The sequence below is a fragment of the Urocampus carinirostris genome, chromosome 12, assembly GCF_059441175.1.
Source record: "Urocampus carinirostris isolate Australia breed hairy pipefish chromosome 12, RoL_Ucar_1.0, whole genome shotgun sequence".
Taxonomy (NCBI): domain Eukaryota; kingdom Metazoa; phylum Chordata; class Actinopteri; order Syngnathiformes; family Syngnathidae; genus Urocampus; species Urocampus carinirostris.
This window is the reverse complement of record NC_142360.1, coordinates 7,036,674-7,055,875: the sequence shown is the minus strand read 5'-3', so window position 1 is coordinate 7,055,875 and position 19,202 is coordinate 7,036,674. Positions and strand designations below refer to the sequence as shown.

Below are 19,202 nucleotides of genomic sequence, written 5' to 3'. Positions count from 1 at the left end.
TGGGCCATGCTCGGACCTTGAAATTCTTCTTACGGGGCCACTCCTTGGTTTCCCTGGCTGTGTGCTTCGGGTCGTTGTCTTGTTGGAAGACCCAGCCACGACCCATCTTCAATGCTCTGACTGAGGAAAGGAGGTTGTTCCCCCAAATCTCACAATACACGGCCCTAGTCATCTTCTCTTTAATGCAGTGAACTTGTCCTGTCCCATGTGCAGAAAAACACCCCCAAAGCATGATGCTACCACCCCCATGCTTCACAGTAGGGATGGTGTTCTTCGGATTGTACTCTTCATTCTTCTTCCTCCAAACACGCTCGGTGGAATTAGGACCAAAAAGTTCTATTTTTGTCTCATCTGACCACAAAACGTTCTGCCATGTCTCCTTTGTATCATCCAAATGGTCATATGCAAACTTAAGACGGGCCTTGACATGTGCTGGTGTAAGCAGGTGAACCTTTCGTGCCATGCATTATTTCAAATCATGATGTCTTAGTGTATTACCTAGTAACCAAGTAACCAAGTATTACCAAGTAACCTTGGAAACAGTGGTCCCAGATCTTTTCCGGTAATTGTCCAACTTTTTTCATGTAGTTCCAGGCTGATCCCTCACGTTTTTTAGAATCATTGAGACCCAACGAGGTTATATCTTGCATTTCGATTGAGATTGACCGCCATGATTGCTCCAACAGTGGACCTTTTTTCACCAAGCTGCTTGGCAATTGCTCCGTAGCCCTCTCCAGCCTTGTGGAGGTGTACAATTTTGTTTCTGGTGTCTTTGGACAGCTTTTTGGTCTTCGCCATGTTACAAGTTAAAGTCTTACTTATTGTATGGGGTGGACAGGTGTCTTTATGCAGATAACGACCTCAAACAGGAGCATTTGATTCAGGACGATACATGGAGTGCAGGTCGACTTCCAATGGGAGGACTAACAGGTCTTTCAGGGTCAGAATGATACACAGGTGTTCAAATACTTATTTGCAGCTGTATCATACAAATAAATTGTTAAAAAAAGAATGCATTGTAAATTCTGGATTTTTCTTTTTAGTTTATCTCTCTTACTGTGGACATGCACCTACGATGAAAATGTCAGACCCCTCCATGATTTCTAAGAGGTTTTTTTTTTTTTTTTTTAAATAAATAAACACTTGTGCCTCAGTGCTTGTAAAATCCTCTCCCCGATGCAGGTTCAGCCTTGTGCCTCTTGTCTTCTTTTAAAGTGCATCCAAAGAGCGTCAGGAACATCCATCGAGAGCATGCTCCTCGCCTCCGGACCGCTTTGTGGAGACGCTTCACAATCCAAGAGTCGGCGTTTTTTTTTTTGTTGTTTTGTTTTTTGCAAGATGCACCGGCGTCTTTCGCTTGGTCTTTAGCAGTCGCCCGGGGTCTTTTCAACCTTTGTTAACGCTTTAACTTGAGTTAAAGCAGATGTGAAGCTCTGAGTTCAGAGTCGGTTACGGGTGGCTTCAGGCTTGAACCCAAAGGGAGTTGAAGCTTAAAAGTGTTCAGTTAATGAAAGTGTAACGAAAGAGTTCATCAGGGTTTAACTGGAGTTAAAGCTTTAAAGCCCCCGCATGTGTAATATTTGAGCACTACATGGCACTGTATTGTGAATGGCAGCGTAGCAGCAAGATGCCAGAAAAGCATAGCGGCAACAGCTAGGTAGGGTTGTAAAATATATAGAAATTTTCAACCTATGAACCCCCCCCTAAAAAAAAATGGTATGATAGTTCGGCTTTTTTGCCTAGTATTCAAATGTTGTTTTACTAATTTAAATTTCAATACCACTTTAACTTAGACTCATTTTGTTTGTTCGTCAAGTTAATGAGCTTTAAAGCTTCGATTTCTTTGTTTTGAAGCTTTAACTCAAGTTATAGCTTTAACTTAAATTTTAATACCGCTTCAACTGAGACTTTTGAGTTTATCTGTCAAGCTAACGAGCTTTCAATCATTGACTCCTATGGGTTGAAGCTTTAACTCAACATGTGAAGCTTTAACACAAGTTAACTCAAATTTAACATTCCAATACCACTTGAACTCAGACTTCTTTTGTTTAACTGTCAAGTTAACGAGCTTTTAAGCATTGACTCCTTTGGGTTGAAGCTTTAACACAAGTTAAAGCTTTAACTCCAAAATTATTTTTCTATTGAACACCAGGGCCCAATTTTGATGTGGTGAAAAAAAGTCTGCAACGTCTTCCGGTGACCACCCAAAAGAAAAAAGTCTCGAACCCGGTCCTTCAAAACTGGGACTGGTCCATCTCGTCCAGCCAGGAGGCGGGACTCGTGGGGAAGTCCGGGTATCCGGTACTACTGCCGGTGGACAGGTCCGAGGTGGGGCCCCCCGTCATGGCCCTCAAGGCCTGGCCCACGCCGCCCTGGGGCCCCCCGGGCACCCCCAGGGCGTCCATGCCGAAGGCCAGGTTGTTGAGCAGGGGCGTGTGGCCCGGCAACGAAGCAATGGAGGAGGGCGATTGCGGCAGGGCGTAGGGGCTCCCGGCACGGATGTCGTGGTAGGGGGCGCCAGCCGTGTCTACCGAGAAGCTGCCGTTGAGCAAGGCGCCAGCTGTCATGTCGCCGACGCTGCCGTACAGGCCGTTGGCGTGGCCCAGCTCCGACAACACCTGCTCGTCTAGACGCCGAGAATGCCAGGTACGCAAGTTAGGTAGCCATTTTGAAAAAAACATATATATATATATATATATATATATATATATATATATATATATATATATATATATACATACATGACATACATGACATACATGACATACATGACATACATGACATACATAGTTGCAGGGGTCCTCAACCTGATATGTGCAGAACCCAAGGGGGCCAAGAACTGGAGCTTGGGGGTCCCCCCTAATTTTTAAAAAATGTTTTTATCAAAATGAATTCACCTCTGAAGCTGAGCTCGCTGTCGCTGAGCCCTGCATCGTCCGCCGAGCTTTCCTTCTCCATCTTGGCTCCCCCTCGGCTCCGTTTGACGCTTTTGTAAAACTGAGTCCAGCGATGGCGCCCCGCATCCTTTTTCAAACGCTTTTCCTTGGCTCGGCGGTTCTGGAACCAAACCTAAAAATGGGAAACCGTTAGCGGTGACGTTGTTTATTTCGTCGGGGGAATTTAGGACGTTGTCCACCTGGACAACTCGCATGTCCAGGCCCGTCTCTGAGGACAGCTGCTCCCGAACGTGTCGTGCCGGCTTGGGTGAGTTCTTGTAGGCACTTTTGAGGGTCTCCAGCTGCTTGGCCGTGATGGTGGTCCTCGGGCGCTTGGTCCCCGCTTCGGAATCATCTGGAACAGGCGATAAAAAGGTATCATTGGATGATTCAGTTCTTTATTTCTATCTTCTTCGATTTAAACTTTTTTTTTATTTCATTAGCATGTTTGGTATGGGAGCCAGTAGCTCAGGAGGTAGAGCGCTCGTCTTGGGATCAAGGGATCCCAGTTCGAATCCCGGCTTGTCCGTGTTACATGTCAAAGTGTCCTTGGGTAAGACACTGAACCCCTAATACCCCCAATAAGCAGGTTAGCGTCTTACATGGCTGCAATGCAAGCACATTGTAAAGCGCATTGGGAAGTCATTGACTTGAAAAGCGCTATATAAATGCAGATCATTTCATTTCATTGAGATTAAAATCTATTATTTGCGGCTAACTTCACCATAAAAGGCTCTGGTTCAAAACACTACAGACTATACAAATAACTACTGTACACAAGAATCCTTATAGGGCAGAAATGACAGTGGTCCCTTATCAAGGTTTCTTCAATTTCCTCATTCTAAGGTTTTTAAGTTTTTCCTTGCCCTCATGTAGGTTTTAGATCAGGGGATGTGGAAAAATAGACTGTAGTTTGCAATAGTCAGTGCAGCACTTTGAGACTCCTTGCGATTAAGGGCTTTACTGATAAACTTGATCTGACTTGATTATTGAATATTGCTTATTTTTATACTGTTACCCAAAACATTAGAGCTCAAACTGTAGCATTTTATCCGACAAATGATCCTGCACCATCGGAATGGCCCTTTATAATCTTTCACATGTTACAATGACAAAAAAGTCTATTCTATTCCAAAAATGGCCTATGTGTGTTTCTCCAATGGAGTGAAGTGCATTATCGTCCTTGAGCGCCGCAACGTCGTACATAAATCTAAGATGCCGCATTTATTCTGACTAACGTACCAAAGGAGTGCTGCTTCACTCTGCATTAACAATAGGCTAAGCTGCAAACAGACCACGTACACTTTATAGTGTATATCATGCACGATGGACATACATTATTTTCCGGACTGTAAGGCAGGAAATTCAAAAGTGTGCCTTGTGACCCGTTGCGCGTTTTAGTCTGTAAATAGGGCGTGTATTTTAAAAAATGCAGGTTTATATGAGAGTTAATACATATTTGTTTAATAGCAAAGAGAAGGACGAGGAGAAGAATATAAGAAGGAGGGAAGAAAAAGTAAAGGGGAGAGGGAAGGAGAAGATAAGACAGATGAAGGAGAGAAGGATTGAATGAGGAGAAGGAGTGGAGGCAAAGAGAAAGAGAAAAAAATGAGAGGATTAAAGTATTGTAGAAGAGAAGGTGGGAATTAAGAGAGAAGAGACTGGAGGAAAGGAGAAGAGGATGAAAAGGAGGAGAGGGGGGAGAAGAAGAGAATGCAGGGAGTAGAATGAGAGGGAAAAAGAAGAGAAAAAGAAAAGAATAAGTGAAGTAGAAGAAAAGAAGAAGAAAATAGATTGAGGAAAAAAGGGGAGGAAAAGAGGAAAGGAACAGTAGGTGGAAAAATCTGAGAACGGAATGAGAATAAGAGAAGTAGGAGAAGAATAAAAGGGAAGGAGGAGATGAAAATCCAAAGAGAAGGACGAGATAAGAAAAAGATATGAAGGAGAGAAGGATTGGAATAAGAGAATGAGAGGCTATGAGAAAGAAAAGAGACAGAAGAAAATGAAAGGAGTAAAGTATTGTTGAAGAGAAAGGGGAGACAATTAAGAGAGTAGAGACTGCAGAAAGGAAAAGAAGAAAAGGGGAGGGGAAAAAGAAGTAAAGGAGGAGAGGAGGAAAAGAGGAAGAGAACGCAGGGAGAAGAATAAGAGGAAACAAAGAAGCAAGGAAAAAAAGAAAATGTGAAGTAGAACAGGAGAAGAAAAAAAAAGATTGAGTAAAAGAATGGGAGGAAAAATATTAGAAGAAAAAAGGGAAGAAGAAGAAAAGGAGGAGAAAAAGAAAAGGAAGGGGGGCAAGAAGATAAAGAAAGGGAGACGGGACAAAAGAAGAGAATAAGAACAAGAGAGGGGAAAAAAGAAGAGAAGAAGCTCAACAAAAAAAGAAGAGAAAAAGAGAAGGACAAAAGGATGTGAGAAGAAGAATAAAATCAAAAAGAAAAGAAGAGGAAAAGAAAAATGGAAGGATGTAAAAAAAAGAAACAAGATAAAAGAGAGTAAGAAGAAAAATAAAAAGAGGCTGGAAGAAGAAAAAGAGAAACATAACAGAAGGAGATGAGAAGAATAAAAATGAAGAGTAAAAAGTTGAAAAGAAAGGAGGAAAAAAGAAAAGAGGAGATGGAGAGAAGAGAAAAGGAGATGAAAATGGACGAAAAGAGGAAAAAATTGAAAAAAAATTGGTAAAAAAAAAGCAAGAAAACAATGATGTCAGCTCCCTCCAGGTGTGCCTCATGTAATATCAAATGAATACAAAAATGCACGTTCGTACTATAGTTCAAGTATTTCAACCAATATTGTTGTTTTTTGACAAACAATATAGGTTTTTGGTTTTTAAATAACACACGCTGCCCTGTTTGTTGTTTCAGTCTCGAAATAAGCTTCTTTTTATTCCGTGGTGGGTGCAGAAAAACCAGGTTGCGATTTTGCGGGAGGCTGACCGTTCTGCTTGGCAGTCTCGTAGTCCACCTTGCACACGAGTCTCCCGTCCTCCATCAGGTAGAACTCGTCTCCCGTGGCCAACTGCCGACTGCACATGATGCAAGCGAAGCAATGCAAGTGGTAGACGAAGTCCTGCGCCTTCCGCACCACCTGCGTGGGGGGGATGCCCTGTTGGCACGACGCGCATTTCGTACCGAAGCGCCTGAAGGACGGAAGAGGGGAGGGTGGAGGAACAAGGTTAGCTTCGGTCCGTTTGCGAGGGGGTCCTCGGGCGCGCTCAGATTCAATCCGAGCAACCCCTGAAGATCAGAATCAAGTCACACCCTTAAATCACAAAGAGTCTCAAAGGACTGCCCATGCCACAATGACAGCATCCCCTGATCTGAAACCGACATGCGGGCAAGGAAAAACTCAAAACCCTCAACAAAATAAGAAACCTACGAGTGGTAATCCCCCTTTCAGGAGCAGTCCTAAAACTCTGTTGTCCCTAAAAAAGAACAGGACAGGCTAAAATAGGATGAAAAACGCTAAAACCTCTCTTGTTCTCAATCTTACTACAACCACGCACATTCAGCACCCCCAAGTCTTAGGGTGGTTGAGGACCGTTTGACTTAGAGAATATGTAGTCCAGAAATAGATTGAGAGGAAGGCTCAAATATGGTTGGGTGGATTGGCTGAAACATGCCCTGAATGTGAGGTTAGGGATAGCTGTGAATGGCAAAGGATGGTTAAGAATGAATGATATCGACGCATGTGATGCGGAGGGGGTAACCAGCGTATACTGTCGGGCCTCTCTGCTGATGAAAGGTTGCATGGCACAGCAACTCACCTCTCGTTGTGGGCTTAATGTTCGATGTCAGGTTAGGAAGCGTGAAGGGGAATGAATGTTTGGTGAATGTTAGTGTGTTATGGACCGTGGCCACCTAGGGGGGTATGACTTTATATCTATATACATCCCGGTCGCTAACGTGGAGCTACCCAGCTTCAGCGCTGTTAGGACAGACAGAGACACAAAAGCCTGCGGGAAATGGAGAGGAGGCGGACTCGCTATCTACGTGAACACGAGGTAGTGTAACCCTGGGCACAAAGATTTCCATCTGCTGCAAGGACGTCGAACTTTTGGCCTAGCGTGTGACATCATCCACTCCGCTGTTGATAAACTACAAACACAGCACCCGAGGCCATCCTGTAAATCTGGTAATAATCACCACAAAGATGCTAGAAGTGTGAATTTCTCTACGGGGATGAATAAAGTATCTATCTATCATCTATCTATCTATCTATCCAACTATCTATCTACTGTATATATACGAGAGTGGGTACGATTAATTTAGTGGTTCTCAAATATTTTCTGCCACGCCCCTCCTCAGAAGAAGAAATCCTCTTGCGCCCCACAAGAAGTGTGTCACCTCATCAGGGTTAATCATTTTTTCATGGGGTCACTTGAGACTCAGCTCTACTTCGTATCCGTGCTAAATGCACAAGGCGGGAATTAAACGTAAACAAAACAACACCAATGAGAGCGCCACTGCTCCCTAGTGTAGTGGAGGTGCAATTGCCATTGATTCTTTAGAAAATGAAAGAAAGGGGTCAGCAACAGGTGGCTCTGGAGACGCATGTGGCTCTTTGGCGCTCCTATTGGCTCTTTGGCACGTTTTCAAAAATGTTAGATGATGGAAAATGATTTTTGTAGAAAAACAAACATTCTTAATGTTTTCCAATGTAAATGGATATTGTAATCTCTGTTACTTTTGTAGCTGTTGTTTGTGCTCAGGCATGGTCCCTAAGAAAAGACTTGACGTGAGGGAGAGAGGAAGGCGACGTATGCTTTGATGTAGACGGACTGTTTATTTGTTTATTTTCTGTGTGTACATGCGAACGGTGTAAGTTCGACCAACGGTAGCTCTTGTTTGAATGTTTATACCGCTTGTTATTTTGTTATTGAATAGGCGACAAGACTTAATCAGCGACTGAGTGCATCATTGATGACGTCGAGGGGCATTACAATATATACAGTATATATCAGCATTCGTTGCCTTCCTTATAACGCAGGCATGTACAAAGTCCGGCTCAGGGGCCGTGATCACATTTTTACTTGCCTGCGGCCTATATCATAAAATGAATAGTATGTGGCCCTGGTTATGTTGACTGAACTATGATATATACAATTATTATTATAATATACAAATTGATTAAAAAAATATCACCATTTTAGCAGATGATGGCAGTAGCCCTTTGGCCACCTTGCCCTTGGCTTTCTGTAAGAATTTCAGCCCACCCCATTTCTGACACAGCGACTGTAAATAAAAAAAGGAAAGTTGACTGTGAGGGCTGGAAAATTGTAGTATATTTTCACCAAAACCTGAGACAACTTTGCCTGCCTAATCTGCCAAGAGACTGTGGCTATTTTGAAAGAATCTAATATCAAGAGAAACAGCCAGATAAATCATGCTGACTACTAAACACGAACAGCGCTTTTTCCCGAGACCTTGCGAGTCAAACGAAAATGCTGCAAAGGGGAGCTGCGAGGTTGCGATGCTGATCGCCAAGCAATGCAAATCTTTTGTGATTAAGGGCTGGACAAATAAACAAGACTTGACTTTCACCGAAGGTGAATTTATTAAAGATCGTTCAAAGAATGCCAGGCTGAACAGTTGGCCCTCACACATTTTCAGCGTACCAAATCTGGCCCACTTGCCGAACTGTTTGGACACCCCTGTTATAAGGCTTATATAAAGCTTTTTTAGCAGTTTCAAACTATTTTGGGGGGGTTTTGGTCCATGTGTCATGATTACTCATCGCATTCACCTGTGCCCGCTAGTTTGGCACCAGCTGCTGCTGGTTACCTGATTGGTTCCTCCTCCTATTTAAGCTCAGTGCTCTCACTCGCCCTTTGTCAGGTGAACTTCTGTTTACACAAGGCAAGCATTTTGACTTTGCCTCCCGTCGGTCCCGTTTTGTCACCCGTATCCCAATCGTCTGTTCCTGATTCCCCGTGTGTCTTCGTCTATGACCCGTTTTTGACCCCCGACCACGTTCTGATCTCTCGTCCCGGCTAACGACCTGATTTTCCCGTTTGACCACGCTACGATCTCCTGCTCTGGAAGATCCACTTCCGCATTCTGAACACGCTCTGATCCCATGAGCGGCTTGCTTCCCTCGTCCAGCGAGCACCGGATCACTGGCGTATGTTTTCCCTTTATATCTCAATAAACTTGTGAGTAAAAGTTACGCGATTGGGTCTACCATTTGTTCTGGTTCTGACAATATGGCTATTTTAACATTTTGGGTTGCCAACCTCTGACATAAGCAATAGCTCAGTCCACGCTTGACTCCATCCATCCATTATCTGCACCGCTTATCCTCAGTAGGGTTGCGGGGGTGCTGGAGCCCATCCCAGCTATTAGGGGACACCCTGAACTGGTTGCCAGCCAGTCGCAAGGCACACAGACACTAGGGACAATTTTGACTGGGCAATTAACCTGACATGCATGTTCTTAGAATGTGGAAGAACATGCAAACTCTGCAAGGGGAGGACTGTAACTGGTTTTGAACCACTCATCCTCCGAGCCACCCAAGCTCGACTCACGCTGGCTCTTTTTTAACCACTCATTTCCTTTTCATGAAGTGTATCCGAGACCGACACGTCCCCCTCCCTGTAGTAGTGGACCACGCCAAAGAGCGATGGCGTTTGGCCCGCGTTAATGGAAACTCCGGTTTGTTGAGAAGAAAAAAATCAGCAACCGAATGCATTTCTGTTAACGATAGCGCCGTCTGCAACTTGATGGATGGAGAAGATCAATGCACTGCAGCCACGGAAAAAAAAAAAAAGGGGGGGGGGGGGGGGGGGTCGTCCCAGTAAACACCAGCAAAACGCACACCACCCCTCTCAGTCCTCCGGAGGACCAATAAAACACTGACTCAGGAGAGCTTCTAAATCACGCCAGCCAGCCAGAGATGCTAAAAGAGCAAGGTGAAGCCCGCTAACCACTACATTAGGAACACACGATCATCACCCGAAATAAATCGAGGAATCATCGATAAAAATCGAAAATTGTACGCAGTTCATCAGTCCTTGTTTGGCTTTTCTACTATACGTTTATATATTTTCATCATATCAATATACAATTAAAACCAGGCCCATTAGTGTCTCCACGGTAATCTGATCACAGACCCTTGCAATACAAGTAGCATTGATGCTTAGGGGTGTTCAAACTGTGGCCCATGGGTCATTTTTGTCCATTTTTAGTGACCCATGACCTACTCGAAAAATTATATTTGCTTATTTAAAAATTTGTTTATTCACTTTTTATACTTTATACTGTGTGAAAATTAATATGAAAATATATAGAATATATATATATTTACTTTATATTTATTTATATTGATAGATCAATAGATAGATTGATAGATTATACATGGAGAAAGAGAGAGAGAGAGAGACAGACAAACAGACAAACAGACAAACAGACAGACAGACAGACAGACAGACAGACAGATAGACAGACAGACAGACAGACAGACAGATAGACAGACAGATAGATAGATAGATAGATAGATAGATAGATAGATAGATAGATAGATAGATAGATAGATAGATAGATAGATAGATAGATAGATAGATAGATAGATAGATAGATAGATAGATAGATAGATAGATAGATAGATAGATAGATAGATAGATAGATAGATAGATAGATAGATAGATAGATAGATAGATAGATAGATAGATAGATAGATAGATAGATAGATAGATAGATAGATAGATAGATAGATAGATAGATGGACAGACTGATAGATAGAGATACAGTAGATATAGATGGATAGAGTGCATTTTGCATTCGCTTGAACTCTTTTTGTCATGTCCAGTCGCATTGCAATCTCTCTCTCTCTCTCTCTCTCTCTCTCTCTCTCTCTCTCTCTCTCGCTCTCTCTCTCTCTCTCTCTCTCTCTCTCTCTCTTCAGTCTCATATCACACACACTCGGCCAACTCAGGAGCCCCCACTCTTATTTATTTATTATTTTATTGTCAGATATTTTGTATGTAGCACTCAGAAATCTCATCTTCTGAAAGTACCTCCAAATAAAAAAGTGACCTAAAATATTGAACTTCAAATCATTTAAAAATCGCAACTAGGGGGAGTCAAAGGTACGGCTCGCGGCCCTTGTTCACGCCCTCCGAACGTCTGATCCGGCCGACCATATCATTGGAGCGGAAGGGTAAACGTACTTGAAGAAGTCGTCCTTGCAGTAGACGCCACCGGCCCTGGAGAAGCACTTGTCGGCTAGGGGGGCGTGGCAGTCGGCGCACTTCAGGCACTTGGAGTGCCAATGGCGGTCCAGGACTTTCAAAATAAACTTGTCCACGATATGCTGGCTGCAGCCCGCGCACTGGGGGATCTCTGAAACGGGGCACACGTTTCCCATTAATTTCATTTTATTTCGAATATATTCGGTAATACCACGTCAAATTCCAATACTTTGTACGATTATTCAAGCCTGACGGCTCATCAAGAAGTGAAGCCAAGTGAAAAGATACCCAAGGAGGGCCGTTCCAGAAACGAGTTTTAAGGGGGGGTAGCAAAGGCCCAGGGGAATGTTGGTGGAGCTATCAGCAAACACCCCAGCCACCCCCCACCCGCTGTTTCCTGGTTGTTTTTTTATGTATTTGCTTTACGAAAATGATTTTTTTTTTTATAAATGTATAGTTTATTCTTGTATTTTGTCGTTTATTTGTTGCTGCACAGAAAATTCTATATTTTCTTAGACATTTTGTAGATTGCATGCAGGGATTTCACTTTCAATTGAAATGAGTTAAAAACATTTTTTTTATCATTGTTTAGTATAAGAAAATATATATTTTTAATTTACTAATTTATTTTGTGCAGGCAATTACATTATTTTGGTAATACATTGAACAGATGGACCACCCTTTTGTCCTGCTTTTTTTCCTTATTTTTTAATTATTTTCTTTCTTTTCTTTTCTTTTTTTCTTATTTTGTTTCTTCCCCCTATATTTTTACTTCCTTTCTCAGTTATTTTCTTCTTATTTTTATTTTTCCATTTGTATTTATTTTTCTTCTTTTGTTTCCTTTTTCATAGTTTTTGTATTCATTTTTATTTATTTTTCTTATTTTTGTGTTGCTTGTTTTATTTTTGTTTTTTTCTCTCGTTTTCTTTTCATTCTTTTTCCCCTCTAGCTTTTTACATATGTTTTCTTCTTTTCTCTCATTTCCCCCCCCCCCTTTGTTTATTTTCTTTTTTGTTTCTTTTTCCTGGCTTTTTAGTTTTTCTTGCTTTTTCCTCTTTTCTTATTTTTTTCTTGCTTTTTTCCTTCTTCTTTTTTAACTTTTCTTCTATTCTTTTTCTTTTCGCCTCATCTCTTCACTTCTTTTTTCTTGCTTTATATTTCTTTCTTCTTTTGTTGTCTTTTTCCCCATTTCTTGAGGATGGCCTCACCACTGCATCCAGTTTTCTTTGGGTGGACAGAGGGTGTCCGTGGGTGGGCACTGGGAACGCCCCTGTACCTATAGGCACACCTTTTCATTTATTTCCTTTTTATTTTGTAGCCGTAGTTGTGAGCGCGCTCGCCAATTTCATGTCAAGATGATTATAAGCTGTGCTCCCGATGTCTCTCCAAGAAGTAACACAATTTTCGAAGCTAAAGAAAAAGATACCCATGGCAAGCGTGACGCATGGACGTTATCATTCATTTCATTTTCATTTTGAAACATTTGGTGTCCGCGGACTGATTTCACGTCAAATTCAAGTACTGCGTGAAGATATTTAAACCTCGCGACTCACCAATAAGTAACCCTTCCCTTTGTAAGAAGGGAAGAAAAAAATAATAAAGATAAATATACCAAAGGGAGACCGATGTTTGGATTTATTTTGATTATATGTTGAAGTCTCATCGTCAGCACACTCGTTAATTTTATGTCAAATTCAAACACCGTGTAAAGATTTTCAAGCCTGACAATAGGAGATCCAATTTTAACGAAAAAGAAGGACGAGGACCAACCATTTTGAAGCTGAGAGCTACATTTGGTTACAGATTGGTGAAAGAAGTAGTTTAATATATATTTCAAAAATAACAGCAACCAGAATATATTTTTTAAAAGTGAAGTCAAACCCTAAAACATCTTGTCAGTAAGAAATCAAATTTATTAAAAATTCGTGATGACCCATCACCGGTGGGCTATCTTCTGAATCTGTCTGCAGGCTATTCAGATGTGCTTAGGAGGGTGTAGGCACAACGTCGGAGACCCCTGGACATACAAAAAATGACACTTTTTGCTTGAAAAGTAGGAAACAACCATAATGGAGGGTCTTTTAAAGGGATTTGGGTGTTCTATTGTCCCATATGGCCCAATTTGTCTAAGTCATGTTTACACGCAAAATAACCCAATTTGGTGGGTGTTCTTTTTACAAAATGATGTCATTTTGCGTGGCAACTTAGACAAAAAATGTGTATAACATTTGTTGATTTTGTTGTAAAAACTTTTGGAAGGGTTTTTTTAAATAATATGGTTCTTTTGTTATACATTGTTTTTCAACCAATACAACCTCATTTTGGGGGGCTTTTCGGACAAATTTGGTGTTTATTTTTTCGGATAGTTACTGTTTTTTGATTATCTACCTAATTTGTTTGAAAAGGGGTTTTCATCTTTAATCCAATTTAGGGGGCTGGGGTTAAAAAGAACAACCCAACTTTAAGTAAAACGATCTAATTGTTGGTGTTCTTTTGTCCTGTATGACCCAGATTTCTGAGTTTTTTTTTTTCGTTTTTTTTTAACTTAACTACACATTTTGGGGGTGTTATTCCGGGCATATTTACTGCTTTTTCCCTTTTTTACCATAATTTTATAGCTAGTTAGAGTGATATATAAATACATGTTTTATTTTAATATTTTGAAAAACGAATCAACTTTGGGGTTTTGGGTTGTTGTTGTTTTTTTTAACACAAATTAATAAAATGTTGGAGGGAAACTTACATTAAAAACAACGTTTCTGAGTGGGGAATAGAAAGGAATCATCTATTTTTTATTAAAACTATCCAGTTTTTGGTGTCGTTTTATACTTAATTAATTCTAAATTATCGAAAACTTTCGGAGGGGTGGTTACTTAAATAAAAACTGAAAAGCTTTACTCATTTCTTATGTTTTTTGTTCTTGTTTTTTAGTTATTAATATATCTTTTGGTAAAATGTTCCGTTTTTGAGGTTGTTTTGTTAAAATGGCTTGCATTTAGTTTCTCTCTCTTTTTATCGGACCATTTTGGGGGTTTTCTTCTTAACAATCCGGAAGAATTAACTCTAATTAACCCAATTAATGGATCATTGCACACTTGACCCACGTTGGGTTGTATTTGCCCTAATTTTGTTTTAACGAAACTGAAAAAAAAATTGTTATTAGCCGTTGAGGAAACAAAAATCTGCATCAATAAGATTATGATCAAAAATATCATTTGTTTCTGAAAAAATATGATTCTTGCTCCCATAGACTGATTTACTTGTGCATCTCAACAGCGCCCAAAAATATTTTACATACATTTGAACTAAAGCGAGGGGCTTCAAAATATAATCAATATTCAATGTTTGGATATCACCACAATAAAATGCAAGCTGTATTATTATCATCATCAGACAGATTTAAGTTTTTTTGTTTATAACATGAACATAGCTGTGTAGTATTTTTAATTATATTAAACAAACAGTAGGAAGCACATGTTTGTGTCTTTCCGTAATGTTTATTTGACACTTTCTCTTAATGAAATTATTTTGAAGGATGTTTAAAGGGCATTTTAATCGATTCTCTTCACACTTCTTTAAACAAATCAAACACGAAACACGCGAAAATGTCGCACACATTTTAAACATTGAGCTTTTTTTCGTGCAAAAATAAAATATTTTTAAAAGGTTTTTAATAGTGAACATATTTAAAACGACCCCCCCCCCCCGAATAATGATGGTACTATAATGTAAAAAAAAGAATACACAAAACGCTTCGCACTATTTTTAACAACAAAAACTGAATCGATTCCTTTTGATGAAATTGTACATTATATACTATATATTGTTAAAATGACATTTCTATCTGATTTATTTCGCATGCCCATCAGTTATGCAACATAATAATCCGATAAAATAAAAAACTCTACGAATAAATATAAATGAATAATATTCACAACATATACATATAATACCAAATATTGTATAATCATTGAAATCTAATAATTATAGTAAAATAAACAACTTAAGTATAGATAGTATGTCATTATATTGCAAAATATAAAAAACAAAATAAATGATAATGCAAATAAATGGTGACGAATAAATATCGATATACTGTATAGTGTATGAATATAATAAAACATAATTTCAAATAGTAAAAAAGATTTAAAAAAAAACAATAATAACAACATTGTCTATTCAGTTGTTTTGGATTGTAAATTTCATTAAAATATGAATAAATAATACATACAATACATGTAATGTGTTTTCATACTAACAAAATATAAAGATAATAATAATAAGAGTGTGAGCCAATTTGTTAAACTCGTTTAAAAAAAAAACGGCAAGACGATCATCCCCTCCTCCGGTTGCCATGACTGCAGCGAACCTCATCATCTTCATCACCTCAACTATGAGAGGGGTCGTGCACACGCACGTCTTCCTGCACGCACGTGCACCCTTTTTCTCACACATCCCTTCTTCCTCTCACGTGTGACAAGGAAGAAATTCTCCCTTTTTTATTCCTCATGGGGGGAAAAAGAAGCGAGCAGGATGTTGGCTCTGCAGGGGTCTGAGTGGCAAGATCTTGATCCAATCTTTTAATCTGGCGAGAATTATAACGTGGAAGACAATAATCTGACCACATAGGGTCAAATGTCTATAAAAACGCATTTTAAAGCACCTTATTTCTCGAAATCATCAAAATGTATTTGAAGTATAAAACAATATTTCTATTTTATGATTTGATCGTGATCCGATCTTTTAATCTGCATGAAATTAAATGTCATCTCATCTCATTAGCCGTACCGCTTATCCTCATTAGGGTCGCGGGAGGGCTGGAGCCCATCCCAGCCATCTCCGGGCAGTGGGCAGGGGACACCCTGAACTGGTTGCCAGCCAATCGCAGGGCACACAGGGACAGACAACTCATTCGCTCATTCACACCTAGGGACAATTTAGACCGGCCAATTAAATGTAATAATCCTATACCTCAAAACGTCTATTGAAAAAAAAAACACCATTTAATTGTTCATCTCAAAATAATCCAGGTTGATTTGAATATAAAAAAATATCTCATTTTTATAATGAGATCTTGATGTGATTTTTTTAATCTGCCTCGAATTATGAATTAAAAAATATGACCCTACCATATGGGGTAAATTGTCTGTTGAAAAGAAAAATCGTTTGTTTATCCCTAAATAACCCAGATTGTTTTAAGAATAAAGCAATATTTCATTTGTCTTTATTAGATCTTGATTCAATCTAATAATCTGCTTCGCTCTACAATCTAAATGAATGTATCACATTGGGCGAAATATCTATGGGCAAAAAACATTTATTTTTATCCGGAAATAATCCATATTTTTTTTAAGTATAAAGCAATATTTAATATTTATAATTAGGTCTTGATCAAATCTTATAATCTGCCTCAAATCATCATTCAAATAATCTTAACACATTTGATAAAAATGATCTTGATTCAAAATATATTTTATTTGTTTTAATGCAAAATAATCCAGACTGTTTTAAATATAAAATAGTGTTTTGTTTTTTTTATATGAATCGTTTATTGTGTTTTTAAGATGTCTTAAATTATAGCATGGATTTACCATATCCATCCGATGGAAAACATATACATTCATTGTGTTTTATTTTGAAATAATCAAGGTTTGATATGTAAAATAATATTCCAAATGTATGAGTATAACGTAATCCTATTTAATCTGCCTCGAATTATAACGTGAAATAGGGTAAAAAAACAGATACATTTATCTTTCATTTATTATGATAAACCGTTATTTTTCAAGATTATTTTATATGTAAAAGAATATTCCAAACGTATGATGGGATCTTAATCCCATTATTCCATCTGACTCGAATTATGATTCTAAAGAAACTAATCTAACTACATAACGGTTCTCCAAAAACAATAATCTATTGGAAACTTGTGTTTATACATTAAAGCATATTTCAAATACCCTATTTTTAATATTTCTTAAATAACTTTGAATAAAAAAATCCTACAACAATACATTTATTAAAAATTACAAATTATTTAAAAAAATCGTTTGTTTAGGAATTCTCAAATTTATTATATATATATATATATATATATATATATATATATATATATATATATATATATATATATATATATATATATATTTCAAACGCAAGATTAGATCTTAATCCGATTTTCTTAATCTTTCCTGAATTATAACAAGATAAAAAGCATCTTACTACAAAACGTCACACGACAAATGATAATTTGTTAAAAAGAAATCCGTTTAAATCGAATTAATCAGAATTATTCGGTAGATAAAAGCACATTTAATACTCACATTTGTATCTTTCTCAAATTAAAGTATAAAAGTCCTTTACTACAAAAAACATTTTTGGGGTAAAATACGTTTATTTTAAATAACCCAATATATTATGTTTAATTCAGTTCGTTGGAGAGTAAAATCCCCCCAAAATCCCAAACACAATTGAAAAAAGGGCTTTATTGCAGATTCTTACCCGATAATTGGGGCCTTAAACGAATACGTCGTGGACGTTACACTTCAATTAAAAATAAACGGATTAAAAGAATGTTTTTCTTTCAATAATCAGGGATTATTCATTTTTGATCGCAACACGTTCACCTTGAACGTGCAAAAAAGACCCCGCGGTAGCTAAACATGCAATCCTAAAACTCAAATAATAAAGATCAATTTTCACGTCATCGATGAAAATACTCTCCATCTTCTTACGTTGCAGTGGCACTCCCAGGATGTCCGGTAAACTCTTGACAGGACTCTGGTTGGGGAGGACCGGCGCACTTTGCATCATCGTGATCCGACACCCGCAAAACGGTGAGTGCGCTCCTCCCCCGCCCCCTGCTGCTCCGAAGCTCCCCAAAAAGAAGAAGAAGCGGAATTCGGAAACGCTTTTTAGGTCCAGGAAAGAAGAAGGGTGGAGAGAATGAAAGATTTTGTCCTCGCCGGCCGCTCGGATCTCTTTTTGGGGGAAGGATGGAGACAAGGGGGGCTGGTGAGTCCTGCAGGGGCGGTTGAGAGTGACGTCACTCGGTGGGGGCCAATAGGAGACCGTGTTTGTGATCACAAACCCTCCCCCTTCCTCTTTTTGAGCATCCTTGAAAGGAGTCAGGACGTGAAGATGCTGCTGAAACTCATGAATAGCCGACTGCGGCGTGAGGGGACCCGAGGGGAAAGCAGGAGGAACCCATCGGGAGGACCACCATGCAACTGGAGGGGTTCTAAAAGTGTAGTCAATTTATTGGCAGAGGTGGGTAGTCAAAAATTTGACTCACACAAAAGAACTTTTATACTTGACGATAATCTGACTCACGTAAAAAGTAGTCAACCAAATAATTACTTGAGTAAAAGTACTTGAATAAAATTACTCAAAACTGTGGTAACGTCTAATGTATCGATTTTATTTTAAACAACCAGATTGTCAAATCATCAAAATCCAGCCAATCAACAAGAAATTACAAGTCTGCGTATTCAGAAAGTTTGTGTGAACTCTCTGTGGCATCCGCGCCAGGGTCCGTCACGACTGTGTGGATACAAAAAAAATAGTCTATGTATACATATATACATATATACACATAAAAGAGAGAAAAGGGGGAAGAGAGAGAGAGAGAGACAGTAAGAAACGAAAGAGATAAAAAGAGAAATAGTGAGAGAGGGGAAAAGAAAAAGAGAGAAAGAAAGAAATCCAAAGAGAAATACAGAAAAAGAGAAAGGAGAAGTTGAGAATGAGAGAAGGGAAAGCAAAAGAGAGAGAGAGAAGGCAAGAAAAGAGAGAGAAAAGGAAAACGGGAAGAGAGAGCAAAATGTGGTAAAAAGACACAGAGAGAAATAAATGAATAGGAACAAAGAAAGGGAAAAAGAGAGACAGGGAGAGTGAAAGAGTAGTACAGAGAGTGAGAGAAAAAGGGAGGAAAAGAGAGAGAGAGAGAGAGAGAGAGAGAGAGAGAGAGAGAGAGAGAGAGAGAGAGAGAGAGAGAGAGAGAGAGAGAGAGAGAGAGAGAGAGAGAGAGAGAGAGAGATACAAGTAGAGCGTTTGTGAGACACACCTGGCTCCGGCAA

At 39.2% G+C, this 19,202-nt stretch overlaps 1 protein-coding gene across 1 annotated transcript; it reads right to left on the bottom strand.

Moving 5' to 3' along the window:
- Window positions 1-1,135: 1,135 nt before the first annotated feature.
- Window positions 1,136-18,089, bottom strand: lhx4 (LIM homeobox 4). Its single transcript, XM_088349517.1, has 6 exons — window positions 17,859-18,089; window positions 11,104-11,275; window positions 5,873-6,075; window positions 3,137-3,291; window positions 2,898-3,069; window positions 1,136-2,626 (listed from the first exon to the last, which is right to left on the bottom strand). The coding sequence occupies exons 1-6, from the start codon at window positions 17,935-17,937 to the stop codon at window positions 2,235-2,237; spliced, it is 1,173 nt and encodes a 390-aa protein (XP_088205643.1). The 5' UTR covers window positions 17,938-18,089; the 3' UTR covers window positions 1,136-2,234.
- Window positions 18,090-19,202: the final 1,113 nt, after the last annotated feature.